We start from the raw sequence: 13,748 nt of genomic DNA, 5'->3' as shown, positions 1-13,748 counted from the left end.
CTTACAGTCTGCTGCAATTTTGATTCCATCATTCCAACCCTACATGACAGGTTACCACCAAATTGGAAAGCCTGGAAATTGTCCTCTTGACGACTTGAAATTCCATGTCGATGCCCCCAAAGAGATAACACAACACAATCACGACCAAATTTAAAGCAACCAAATTCAAATGTGAATGTTTCAAATTTTAAAACATGAGCACGAACAAAAAAAAAAAAAAAAAGCTCGTTGGGACATTTTCACAAACACTTCATACGCACTCATTGATGTACCTGAAATTATAACTCATATCCCTCCAAGCTCCTAGGCATCAAGGAATATTGTTAGTCATATCAATCAAGTACACCAACAAGAACAACAAATCATACTACAATCTAATTGCACAATTTTACGTGATTAGTGTAGAAATTGAAAATTTTCGAAACTTAAGACGCCGCGCAATCCAGTTTCATAACACCTACCACCTCTAAATCGGAATTGTAGCCAAAAATCTCTGAGATTTTATGCTCTATTCGGATTTAGAGGTGGTGGGTGCTGTGATGTGGGGTTGAAAGAGAGCGGTATGAAAGACAAGAAAGCTCGCAAGAATATTTAGAGGTGTGTCACGCTTGAGTAACGAGCGTTGTTTTCATAAGACAAATAATAATAATTTCGCTATAGAACCAACAAGGGTCCATAGCTCAGTGGTAGAGCATTTGACTGCAGATCAAGAGGTCACCGGTTCGAACCCGGTTGGGCCCTTTCTCTTTTTCACATATTTTTATAATTTTCTTTTTAGAACTGGCAGCACACATTGAACAATTCATTTTTATTTATGCCCAGAAGGGCCAGAACTCCACGTGCATATCCAAGCCAAGCTCAAGTTCAAGGCAAAGCTCCATCAGATAATGAAATAGTTGAGCCTTTTTTTTATTGCAATAAGTGAAAATGAGATATTTAAATTACGATTTTGTTTATAAAAGAGACCAAGTAATAGCACTAAACTACAAAACTCTTGCCTTAGTTGAAAAGTTAAAGTCTGTAATATTAGAGTAGGATTATTGAAAAAGATCGTAGGACCAAAATGATCGTCCGATACTTCAACATAATTTTCTATTCTAGTTAGTTTTCCAACTTGAATAATCAATTGTAGTTTTAGATGTTCAGAGTTCAACTATTTTAGTTTTTGATTCGATCTAATATTGTTGTTTTTTACGACAAAATTAATTTATCCGAATCAACAAATAACATTTAACTTTGAATATATGCAAACTAATGTGTATAGTCCAATGACGAATCCTCTTCTTAAAATCCCCTCCAAATTCAAATACAAAGATCGTCTTGTTCTTTGTTGTATAATAATATCTCTCTTTGAATTCTCATCATTTCTTGTATTTTTTAGAATGAGAGTATACACATATATATTGTTGGAAGTGTGGGTAAAGGGGAGGGAAAGGAGAGGCTGAAGCTTTAAGGACAAGGTCCCTTAATATGGTCTGCTGGAGTGCCACCCAAATAGCATGGTGGTTGCCATGTCCATCACTCATGGAAAAGGAATAGGGGCATGGCAAAAGAATAGGAGCATAACATTTTTCTAACTTTCTTTCTTTCTTTTTTAACTCAAAACAACGTAGTTTTAACCCTTGTATGTACACACTCCCTAATCCGAATTATTTCATTTCTCAACCCTTCTTCTTCATCCCTCTGTCTCTATCTCTATCAACCCATGTGCCAATGCTAGTATTTTTGCTTCTTCCATGGACAATATGGTGAACAAGGCCTTCCTTTGGAAATACTGATATCACCAGTTGAAGCTACTATAAAAACCTTTTATCTAAAATTCGTTAGTCATTATCAAGTCTTGTCAAGAAAAAATTTAAATCTAAAAATAAGACCCCAAACAAATTTTCTAATTATTACTTCTAGATCTTTATATATACACACACACACACTGAGAATTTGATATCCACCTTCATCACACTTTGCAATTGCATCCGTATTGAGTTTGTTTTGTTTTTGTTTATGGATTTCAATTTTTTTTTGGTTTTCTTTCTGTCCTTAATAGCATACGTTAGAAGAAACCAATTTCACCGTTTCTGTCTTGGTCGGTACAGTGCCCTTTTATGGGAATGCTGGCAATTTTCGATTGCCGAAATGGCAAAACCAAAACATTCAAAACTATTCTCCACAGGACCCAACTGAACCAATCTCTGCCTCAATTAAGAGGGACCAAGGACAGCCTTGTTTTTTATTTGATTAATTTCAACTTTTTAAAACTTACTTTTTTACAAAATACTATTGTTCTTTTTAGACAATGTGCCTTCAAGAAAAAATAATTTAATAAACTCTTCGACGCATACCTTAAGATTGGAATGATTTATTTGTACCGTTTGCTAACGTCTAAAAATTTAGTAGCACTATTGCCTCAATGCTTGCACAAATCCACTAACCAATTAGGCAATTCAACGATGGTAAGCATAGTGATGGCCAACAGCATAGTCAGGATGTGCCTGACGAGCATTTAATTGAAATTCGAACGATATCCGGCCTTTGAAAAGTAACTTCGATTTCTAATATTATCCAAAGATGACAACTTGGATCACAAGACCATTTCAATTCCTTACAGCCAAGCACGACCCGTGCACAGAAATTCAAGCGACTTTCACCTAACACGAACAAACAAATGCAGCACTAATCTTATTTGTGAGGCATTCCAACCCCGTACATGTTTGGCATAAGAGGCTAATCTTTATTTAAGAGGCATTCCAACTCTGTTCTTGTCTGGCTTAAGAGACTAACAACAATCGTCTTTTGCATCCCAAACAAAAAAGCATACCTAACAACTAATAATCAACCCGCAATAATGTGCAACATAATTTCTGGTTAAAGAAGCATTCAGACAAAATGAAACCATTCACAGTTAATCAATATCCTACACTTGCAGTTGCCACAAACTATAAGAACCTCAACAGCATTGAATTTAAGAGAACCATAACTCAAATGATGAAATCCAAAAATTTAGCAATTATAACTAAAATGTTTAACAGAAATCCAAAATTTAACAATTATAAAAGAAATGTCTGATATAACTTTGTTATCCAAGCCAAAAAAATACCATAGCTCATCAACATCTAAAACCATACCCAACTACAGACAAAAACTAGTAACATTCTATCAAAAGCGCTAGATTAAAAGAGCCTTCATACACACAACCAGCCAGTCCAATCTCTTAGTCAAAGAGGCTGAAACCCATATCCTGCAGTAAAACAAACAAATTTTTAAGTTAGCAAAATGAACAAACCTCTTTACCAGTTTTTTTAAAATAAGACAAGACAGAAACAATTAAGGTTTTGCTCATTGTGATGAAGAATGTGATAAAATATTACGTCATCAGACTCCTCTTTCTCTTCCACTTTCTCCTCTTTCTTTGACTCGGCAGCAGCAGCTTCAGGAGCAGCTCCACCAGCACCACCACCAGGTGCAGCAACAGCAATAGCGCCGCCACCAGAAGGCACTGATGACAACTTCTCCCTACCAGCTGCAATCAGCTCTGTGATATCTTTTCCCTTGACTTCAGACAAGAGCAACTCAATTCTATCATCATCAGCTTCAGCCCCAACTGCAAGCCAAACAAATTTCATTTCCTTTAGCAAAACTTCAAAATCTTATCATCCAAATTGCAATTCAACAAAGAATCAGCTGCAAATCACTACAAATACACAATGATAGTGTCTCAAATTTAATTCTCTGTTCTATAAAGCTTTTATGTGTACCCTTGTTGTACTGGTATGTACTTCAATCTTTCAATATACATCATTGAACAAAAAAACAAACACTAGAAACCCGCTTTAATACAAAGCATATCAGATTATCTCCATTTGCAAATATTTTACTTCGAATCAAAGCCATATTCATATTCCAATAAAATGTTAACTAACTTCATCTAAGATTATTTCCAACTCAGATAATTGGACTAAATACAACCCAATAGAGCATCCGAATTAAACAGAAACAAATCGGGAAAAAAGCCATTCGTATCATATAATTATTTGACATATAAGCACAGCTCCCAATAGTTACAAATTAAATAAAACCGTATTCATACAAATCTACAGCAAAACAGTATAACACTTCTCATATGAGCAGCAAAATCTTTCCATAATTATGCATCAACCAAATCATTGCACTGAAAAACTTATGACCCAAAGTAAAACACAAATTAAAACAGCTGAAATCTTGATATTTAACAAGAGGGCAAGCATTTAAAAGACCCTTAAAAGAAACTGTACCATTAGTAATTTCTTTATTCACTCTCAGTAAATACTCTCATACGAAAAAAAAATTATGCAAATCAAAAATTCGTAAATACAAAAACCTGAAGACAGAACCATCATACTCATAAAATTATATAGCCATTAACCTAAACAAATGCACATGTGAAACCTCAAATAACATCTCTATAAGAAACAGAAATGCAAACTATAACGAAAACAAATTGCTTGAAAATTGCTATAATTGACAGAATCAGTCATAGAAACCTGATCCGAGGATGTTCTTCAAGTCCTCAGCGGAAGGAGTTGTGTTGCCTCCCAACACGGCCAACAAGTACGCAGCGACAACCTTCATTTCTGCTAAATCGAACAAAAGAACAGCCTTAGTCAATCAATATCAAACTTATACATTCACAGAGAGAGAGAGAGAGAGAGAGAGTACTTGGATTTGAGACTTGGATGCGCAGAGGCTGCTTTGAGCTAATGGAGTTTTTGTGGAGACTTAGGGTTTATAGAAGAGGAATCGTATGGGTTGGGTGGGTAAGGAATATATATAGCTAGGGTTTGAGCTTATTGTGATGCAGACTGGTTTTGATTGAATCGTGTCCGTTCATTTTTATTTTACTTTTTTTTAGCTCTGTTCCATTTATTGTCCCTTGTGATTTTTATTTTATTTTTTTTCAAGGGTTGAGATAAAAATTAAAAGAATAATGTTTGAGATAAAGACTAAAAATATTGACTTTTAATCTAGACTCTTGCATTATCGAATTTTATGGCTTTTTTAACTTTTCACATTTACATTTTTTATTTTTTTACTCTCTCATCTCTCACATGAAAGAGCATTTGTATTAGACAATGCAAAACAAAAAAATAATGTTCTATTGTACATATTTAAACCATAAACTCACCCACATCGGTCAAGCTAAAAGTTTGTAAATATTGCAAAATTACTACAATAATTGTATAAATTTACATTTTGCACCATTTGTTTTGCATTTAGTTTTTTATTCTTTCATTACATATCTCAATAGTAAATGATGGTTGTTGTATGTGAAAAAATACTAACAATTTAAAAAATTAAGAAATATTGATATTTTAAATATAGTGTACAATAAGTAATCTAATGTGAAATAAAGTATTTTGAAAAGTAAATATGTAAAATATAAAAAATAAGTTCTTATGTATAATTTTATGACCTTTTTAACTTTTCATATTTACCTTTTTTACTTTTTCACTATTATATAGGTTTTTTTTTTTAAATAAATATAAAAGCCAAACAATTTTGTTAGGTAGCAATGTTTCTAAACTATTTAAGAAACTAGCAACTCGAGTCTATTAGACTCGATTTCCTATAGCAAATCGTGTTTAAGAGATTCGATTTCTGTGTGCTAGCAAATCTGAGGTGGACTAAAAGATCCACGTGGAACTCGAGTTTTTAAGACTCGATTTCCTGTTCACCATCTTCTTCCTTCGTTCTTTTTCTCTCTTTTTTTCTTTTTTTTTTTTTCTTTTTTTTTTTTGCCATCCCACTCCCTTCTTCCAAGCCCCCAAAAACCTAAGACAATTCTTCCTTCTTCATCTAAATCCATTTCTCAAAATCCCAAACCCAAATCACGATCTCAATCGGAGCAAAAATCCAAACCCCTCATCTAAATCCATTTCTCAAAATCCCAAACTAATTTCTCAAAATCCCAAACCCAAATCACGATCTCAATTGGAGCAAAAATCCAAACCCAAAAATCATGATTTCGGCACCGAAGCGCCATGGGTTTGATGATCTCGGCACCAGAGGAATATTTTCTGTTGTGGGTTAGTGTTTTCAATTCTTCCTTCTTCATCTAAATCCATTTCTCAAAATCCCAAACCCAAATCACGATCTCAATCGGAGCAAAAACTGTTTTTTGTGGGGTCGTGGTTCGTGTTTTCTAGGCAAAAAGTTGGATTCGTGGTTTGTGTTTTATGGGCAAAAAGTGGTTCGTGTTTTCTAGACAAAAACTATTGGTTCGTGTTTTCTGGAAAAAAAGTTATGGAGAGAACTCAAGTCTTAGAGACTCAAGTTCCACGTGGATTTTCTTAATCCACCTCATGGAAATTGAGTATTTGAGACTCGATTTGCTACAATGAAATCAAGTCTAACAGACTCAAGTTGTTACTTTCCTAAATAGTTTGGAAATGTTGCTAACTAACAAAATTGTTTGGCTTTTAATAGTTATTTATAAAAAAATTAAAAAAAAAAACTATTATATATGTCAGAAAAGGTTTCTCTCTAACCCTTCAAAATCCTACTATATCTTTATATTTTGTGTAAATTTTAAAAACCCAATTGTTGAATTGTATGTTTTTATTATATTCTTACATATATCGGAAAAAAAAATTTTAAGACATTATAAATTATGTTAAAGACTTGTTTTAAGTATAAATTATATATAATTAAATTCAAAAAATAACTCATATATATTTATATACACATAGAATATGTTTGTAGCGTGGTTTAACATATGTTATTTTCTTCCCTAAAAAAATATATGTTACTTTTCTTACACTTAACAAAGTATTTGCATCAAGTATATATATAACACTTTCTCAAACAAAAAAAATGTATATATATGACACTAATAAATATTAATGTACCAAATAACGTGTTAAATTAAATGAACCTATAAATTTTTTTTTAGTAAACAATAATACTTATTAGAACACACACAAAAATAGTAATATTAGTGTTTTAAACTGGATTTATAATATATTACATAACCAGAGTACAACTACAAAATGACCTAACCTTTGTAGTTGGTAGACTGAGGCTGTAAACAGCGGACATTAGACACACACAACCAATGTGGGATAAACATCCCTACTTTTTTTTTTTTAGTAAACAGTAATACTTATTATAACACACACGAAAATAACAATTTTAATGCTTTAAGCCGAGTTTATAATACATTACATAACTAGAGTACAACTACAAAAGGGTCTAACCTTTATAGTTGTAGATTATGATTATAAACAACGGACACTAGACACACACAACCAATGTGGGATAAACATCCCTACTTTTTTTTATTTTAGTAAACAGTAATACTTATTATAACACACACAAAAATAGTAATATTAGTGTTTTAAATCGGGTTTATAATACATTATATAACTTGAGTACAACTACAAAAGGGTTTAATATTTGTAATTATAAACTGGGGTTATAAACAGTGAACACTAGACACACACAATCAATATGGGATAAACATTCCAACTTTTTTTTGAGTAAACAGTAATACTTATTAGAACACACACGAAAATAGTAATATTAGTATTTTAAACCGGGTTTATAATACATTACATAACCAAAGTACAATTACAAAATGACCAGACCTTTGTTATTGTAGACTAGGGTTATAAATATCGAACATTAGACATACACAATCAATGTGGGATAAACATCCTTACTTTTTGTTTTTTTAAGTAAAAAATAATACTTATTAGAACACACACATAAATAACAATATCAGTGTTTTAAATCTTATTTATAATATATTACATAATCAAAGTACAACTACAAAATGGTCTAACATTTATAGTAATAGACTGGAGTTATAAACAGCGGACACTAGACACACACAACCAATGTGGGATAAACATCCCTATTTTTTTTTTTTTTTGAGTTGATAATAATACTTATTATAACACATACGAAAATAGTAATATTATTGTTTTAAATCATATTTATAATATATTACATAACCAGAGTACAACTATAAAATGGCCTAACCTTTGTAGTTATAGATTGAAGTTATAAACAATTAACCTATAATATGATAATAATAAATAATAAATAAAAACTTATATAATCTATTACTATAAAACAATAACCTATAACGTGTTTCTAAAAAGAGACGTGTTTATTTTCTCAAAAAAGTGAAAAACTTATCTCTCCTGTTCTCTTCTTTTCATATGTTAGAGAATACCCGTTCCACCATCATGCTTCTCTCTCCTCTTCATCCCAGGAAATTAAGGATTTTCAATTCATCGTCTTTATTCTGAAACTAATTATGATGAGCCTAATTGCTCCATCAGAAAAGTTGTTCACGATTGAAAAATCACTAAAAAGACTTCAGAATTATGGCTCGAATTCGAATTCCTTGGTTAATTTATGTCGTTGTGAGCATCGCAGGGCTCATCTACGAGATTAAAAATGCAAGATAGATAAGGTAAACAACGTAATGAGCATGAATCCAAATACAAATGATGCATGAAAAGACTGATCAGACAAGAATTTAAAATTTGAAAATTTGCAAGTTTCAATCGGTCAAACATCGATCAAGCATCAATCAAGTCAAGCAAAGCCCACTTTTGATCCCATTGATGAGCCCTGTGATGCTAATGATGATAGAAACCAATCATGCATTCCAAATACATGCCATAACTTTGAAGTCTCTTAAGTATTTTTTTCGATAGTGAATTACTCTTCTGATGGTGTAATTAGGTGCATCATAATTTGTTCCAGAGTAAAGATGATGAATTGGAAATCTTGAATTTCCTGGAATGAAGAGGAAAGAGAAGCATGAGGGTGGAATGGATCTTCTCTAATAGATGAAAAGAAGAGAAAGAGAGAGATCAGTTTTTCACTTTTTTTTTTAAATAACATGTATTTATAAATAAATAAATAAATAACAAATTATAGGTTATTATTTTATATTGCTACATTATATGAGTTTTTTTATTTATTTATTTTATTATTATCAGACTATCGGTTCATTTATTTAACATGTTATTTGATACATTAATTTTTATTAATGTTATATATATACTTGATGCAAGTACTTTGTTAAATGTAAGAAAAATAACATGTCTTTTTAGGGAAAGAAAATAACATATTTTAAATCATGATACAATCATATTTTTTATGTATGTATATAAGTTATTCTTTGAATTTGATTTTTTATATATTTTTTGATTGATCTGCCCATAATAAATTTTATGGCTCCACCACTGCATATACATATGTAATTTATACTTAAAACATGTCTTTAACATAATTTATGATGTCTTCTAAAAAAAACATAACTTACGATATATGTAAGGAGAAAGTTTAAGGACAACAAACATAATTTAATAAAAAAAAAAAAAAAAAACATGTTTTCATATGTTAGAGAAGACTCATTCCACCTTCATATAATGTGATAATAATCAAATAAATTATAATAATTAAAAAAACTCATGTAATGTATTACTATAAAATAATAACCTATAACTTGTTTTTAAAAAGAAACGTGTTTATTTTCTCAAAAAAAGTGAAAAACTTATCTCTCCCCTTCTTTTATTTCCATATGTTAGAGAATACTTATTCCACCCTCATGCTTCTCTATCCTTTTCATCCCATGAAATTCAAAATTTCCAATTCATCGTCTTTACTCTGAAACTAATTATGATGAACCTAATTGCACCATTAGAAAAGTTGTTCACAATAAAAAAATCACTCAAAAGACTTCAAAATTAAGGCTAGGATTCAGATTCCTTGGATAATTTTTGTCGTCGTGAGCATCGCATGGGCTCGTATATGTGATCAAAGTAGGCTCAATTAAATTAACCAAGGATTTTGAATCCGAGTCATAATTTTGAAGTCTTTTGAGTGATTTTTCCACAAAGTAACCCTTCTTCCTAGCCAATCAGGAAGGACTCCTCCAAAAGCAGCACTAATTACTATTGTCGTGTTTGTCATTACCTTGACTACATCTAGCATCCACTTATGTTGGTGCACCAAGTCAAAACAATCGCGAAAGAACGTTATCACACCGTGATAGATACCTGCAACAAAGCATATGATTATCAAAACCACAAGACTTAAAAAAAAAAAAAAAAAAAAAGTGGACCAATGCATGTTGATGCAGAGCATATAGAATAGAACTATTTGAAAGCACTCCAAAGAGAAATACTAAAAGAAAGCCTAAATGTCCATTAGTTTGATTATGTCATCAAATCATCAAACTTGGTTGATTATGTATACATTGTTATAATACCTTTGATTGCAAATGACGCAATTCACCCATTTGCAATGGGGACACTACCTCAGATTGTTTAAATTAGTATTCAATTTTTTGGCATATTGGAGATTCAATATTAGTGGGATTGGTCCGACGGAAAATTGGCTATCCAATCTTTAAATTAATCACCTCCTCAGAATAATTGATTTGGAGGATATCGCATTTTATTTTTCTTCACTGTTATCTATATTTGAGCGCACTTAATCTCTATATTTGTTTCCTTGAAAAGAATGGAATGCTAGTAGAGGAAACTTGGATGGTATTTTCCATAAGAGTCCTCGAGTACTAAAAGAAGCACATGCTCCTCAAATTCTAGAAAAAGCATATGCAACAATCTGAGCCTCCATTCAATGGATCTTCTAACTTAATCGAACATTCTCCGCACAAAACCAAGAAGCATGGTGATGGCAACAATTTAGATGACGTTTTTAAATTAAGCCAAAGCAATGAGCATAGTCATAGCATATTTGATGATAAATGGTTTTTTTTTTTTTTGGTGAAGAAAACAATTATATAAAAGCACCATGAACATAAACATAAACATAACCAAGAGTATATATGTTTTTATATTATTTTCTACTAAGAAACACAAGTCATTTCTTATTTGAATATAAACATGCGATAAATGTAAGGAGAAAGTTTAGAGACAACAAACATAATTTACGTGTTAAATTAAATGAACCTATAATATGATAATAATAAAGTAATAAAAAAAACTCATATAATGTATTACTTTAAAATGATTACCTATATCTTGTTTTTAAAAAGAGACATGTTTATTTTCTCAAAAAAGTGAAAAACTTATCTCTCCCCTTCTCTTCTTTCCATCCATTAGAGAAAACCCATTCCACCCTCATGCTTCTCTCTCCTTTTCATCCCAGGAAATTCTGGATTTCCAATTCATCATCTTTACTCTTAAACTAATTATGATGAACCTAATTGCACCATTAGAAAAGTTGTTCATGATCGAAAAATCACTCAAAATACTTCAAAATTATGGCTTGAATTTAGAATCCTTGGTTAATTTAAGTCGTTGTGAGCATCGCAAGGCTCATATATAGGATCAAAGTAGGCTTAATTAAATTAACTAGCGATTCTAAATCCGAGTCATAATTCTGAAGTCTTTTGAGTAATTTTTCCGCAAATAAGATTGTAACCCTGCTTCTTAGCCAATCAAAAAGGAGTCCTCCAAAGACAACACTAATTACTGTTATTATGTTTATAATTACCTTAACTACATCTAGTATCCACTAGTGTTGGTGCACCAAGTTAAAACAATCGCAAGAAAATGCCATCACAACGGGACAGACAATTTCTACAAAAAGCATATGACTATCAAAACCACGATATTTAAAAAAGAAGTGGACCAATGCATGTTGATACAAAGCATATGGAAGAGGACTATTTAAAAGCACTTGATCATCCAAAGAGGATTACTAAAAGAAAGCCTAAATGTCCATAAGTTTGATTATGTCATCAAATCATCAGACTTGGTTGATTACGTATACATTGGTATAATGCCTTTGATTGCAAATGACGCAATTCACCCATTTGCAATGGGGACACTGCCTCGGATTGTTTAAATTAGAATTCAATTTGTTGGAATATTGGAGATTCAATATTAGTGGGATTGGTCTTACGGAAAATTGGCTATTCAATCTTTAAATTAATCACCTTATTAGAATAATTGATTTGGAGGATATCGCATTTTTTTTTTTCACTGTTATCTCTATTTTAGCACACTTAAACTCTATATTTGTTTCCTTGAAATGAATGGAATGCTAGTAGAGGAAACTTGGATGGTATTTAGCATAGAATCCTTGAGCACTAAAAGAGGCACACACTCCTCAAATCTAGAAGAAGCATATGCTGCAATTTGAGCCTCCATTTAGAGGATCTTCCAGCTTAATCGAACATTCTCCACACAAAACCAAAAAGCATGGTGATAGCAACAATCCTTATGATGCTTTTAAATTAAGCCAAAGCAATGAGCATAGTTATAGCATATTTGATGATAAATGATGATTTTTTTGGGTGAGGAAAACAATTATATAAAAGCACCATGAACATAAACATAAACGTAACCAAGAGTATATATGTTTTTATATTATTTTCTACTAAGAAACATAAGTAATTTCTTATTTAAATATGAGCATACGATAAATGTAAGGAGAATGTTTAGGGACAACGAACATAATTTACGTGTTAGATTAAATGAACCTATAATATGATAATAATAAAATAAAAAATAATTTTGTTAAAAAAACTCATATAATGTATTACTATAAAATGATAACCTATGTCTTGTTTTTAAAAAGAGATATGTTTATTTTCTAAAAACATTGACAAACTTATCTCTCCCCTTCTCTTCTTTCCATATGTTAGAGAAGACCCGTTCCACCCTTACGCTTCTCTCTCCTTTTCATCTTAGGAAATTCAGTTTTTCCAATTCATCATCTTTACTCTAAAACTGATTATGATGAACCTAATTGCACCATTGGAAAAGTTGTTCACGATCGAAAAATCACTCAAAAGACTTCAAAATCATGGCTTGGGTTCGGAATCCTTGGTTACTTTATGTCGTTGTGAGCATCGCGGGGCTTATATATGGGATCAAAGTAGGCTCAGTTACCAAGGATTCTAAATCCGAGTCATAATTTTGAAGTTTTTTGAGTAATTTTTCTGCAAATAAGTTTGTGGCCCATCTTCCTAACCAATCAGAAAGAAGTCCTCCAAAACCAGCACTAATTACTGTTTCCATGTTTGTCATTACCTTAACTACATCTATCATCAACTTGTTTTGGTGCACCAAGTCAAAACGATCACGAAAGAATGCCATCACACCGGGATAGACACCTACAACAAAACATATGATTATCAAAACCACAATACTTAAAAAAGAAGTGGACTAATGCATGTTGATGCAAAGCATATGAAAGAGGACTATTTAAAAGCACTTGATCATCCAAAGAGAAATACTAAAAGGAAGCCTAAATGTCCATAAGTTTGATTATGTCGTAAAATCATCAAACTTGGTTGATTACGTATACATTGGTATTATAAGTGATAAATTTATAATAAAAATGCAAAATTTATCAAGTACCAAAATATTTGCAATGACAAATTACTCCATAACACATTGAAAAAAAAAAAAAAGAAGCAAAATTCACACTTAATATTTTAAAATACACTTTAATTAAAAAATTTAAAACAATAAATTTTAATTATGAAATAAGATAATTTTGAAAAACTACCTTAAGCAAAGGACAAATTAATACACAATATTTTTAATATTAATTTAATAAAGCTCGGTCTATCAGAGATTAGGGGGAAAACTTCCGAGGAGTGTAATTACCAAAAAAAAAAGAAAAAAAAAAAAGAAGAAGGAGAGGGGCATTTGTGTAATCAAAGCCCAAAATCAGGCTAACAAAAGCGCGGGAAAAACACTCCCCAAGTCTCA

At 31.4% G+C, this 13,748-nt stretch overlaps 1 protein-coding gene and 1 non-coding gene across 3 annotated transcripts; one reads left to right on the top strand and one right to left on the bottom strand.

Moving 5' to 3' along the window:
* The first annotated feature begins 669 nt into the window (after positions 1 to 669).
* TRNAC-GCA lies at positions 670 to 741 on the top strand. The gene has a single exon. It is a non-coding gene; the product is annotated as a tRNA-Cys (tRNA).
* A 2,234-nt stretch (positions 742 to 2,975) lies between these two features.
* Positions 2,976 to 4,803, bottom strand: LOC115979798 (60S acidic ribosomal protein P2B-like). Of its 2 annotated transcripts, none has more exons than XM_031101858.1 (4): positions 4,693 to 4,803; positions 4,518 to 4,607; positions 3,366 to 3,598; positions 2,976 to 3,235 (listed from the first exon to the last, which is right to left on the bottom strand). In XM_031101858.1, exons 2-4 carry the CDS (start codon positions 4,603 to 4,605, stop codon positions 3,209 to 3,211), a joined length of 348 nt encoding a protein of 115 aa, XP_030957718.1. In that variant the 5' UTR covers positions 4,606 to 4,607; positions 4,693 to 4,803; the 3' UTR covers positions 2,976 to 3,208. The 2 variants fall into 2 exon arrangements, with proteins under 2 accessions (XP_030957718.1, XP_030957724.1); XM_031101864.1 differs by having other exon boundaries at positions 4,518 to 4,610; positions 4,693 to 4,794.
* Positions 4,804 to 13,748: the final 8,945 nt, after the last annotated feature.

This window comes from Quercus lobata, chromosome 1 (genome assembly GCF_001633185.2).
Source record: "Quercus lobata isolate SW786 chromosome 1, ValleyOak3.0 Primary Assembly, whole genome shotgun sequence".
Classification (NCBI taxonomy): domain Eukaryota; kingdom Viridiplantae; phylum Streptophyta; class Magnoliopsida; order Fagales; family Fagaceae; genus Quercus; species Quercus lobata.
This window is presented reverse-complemented; position numbering and strand designations above follow the sequence as displayed.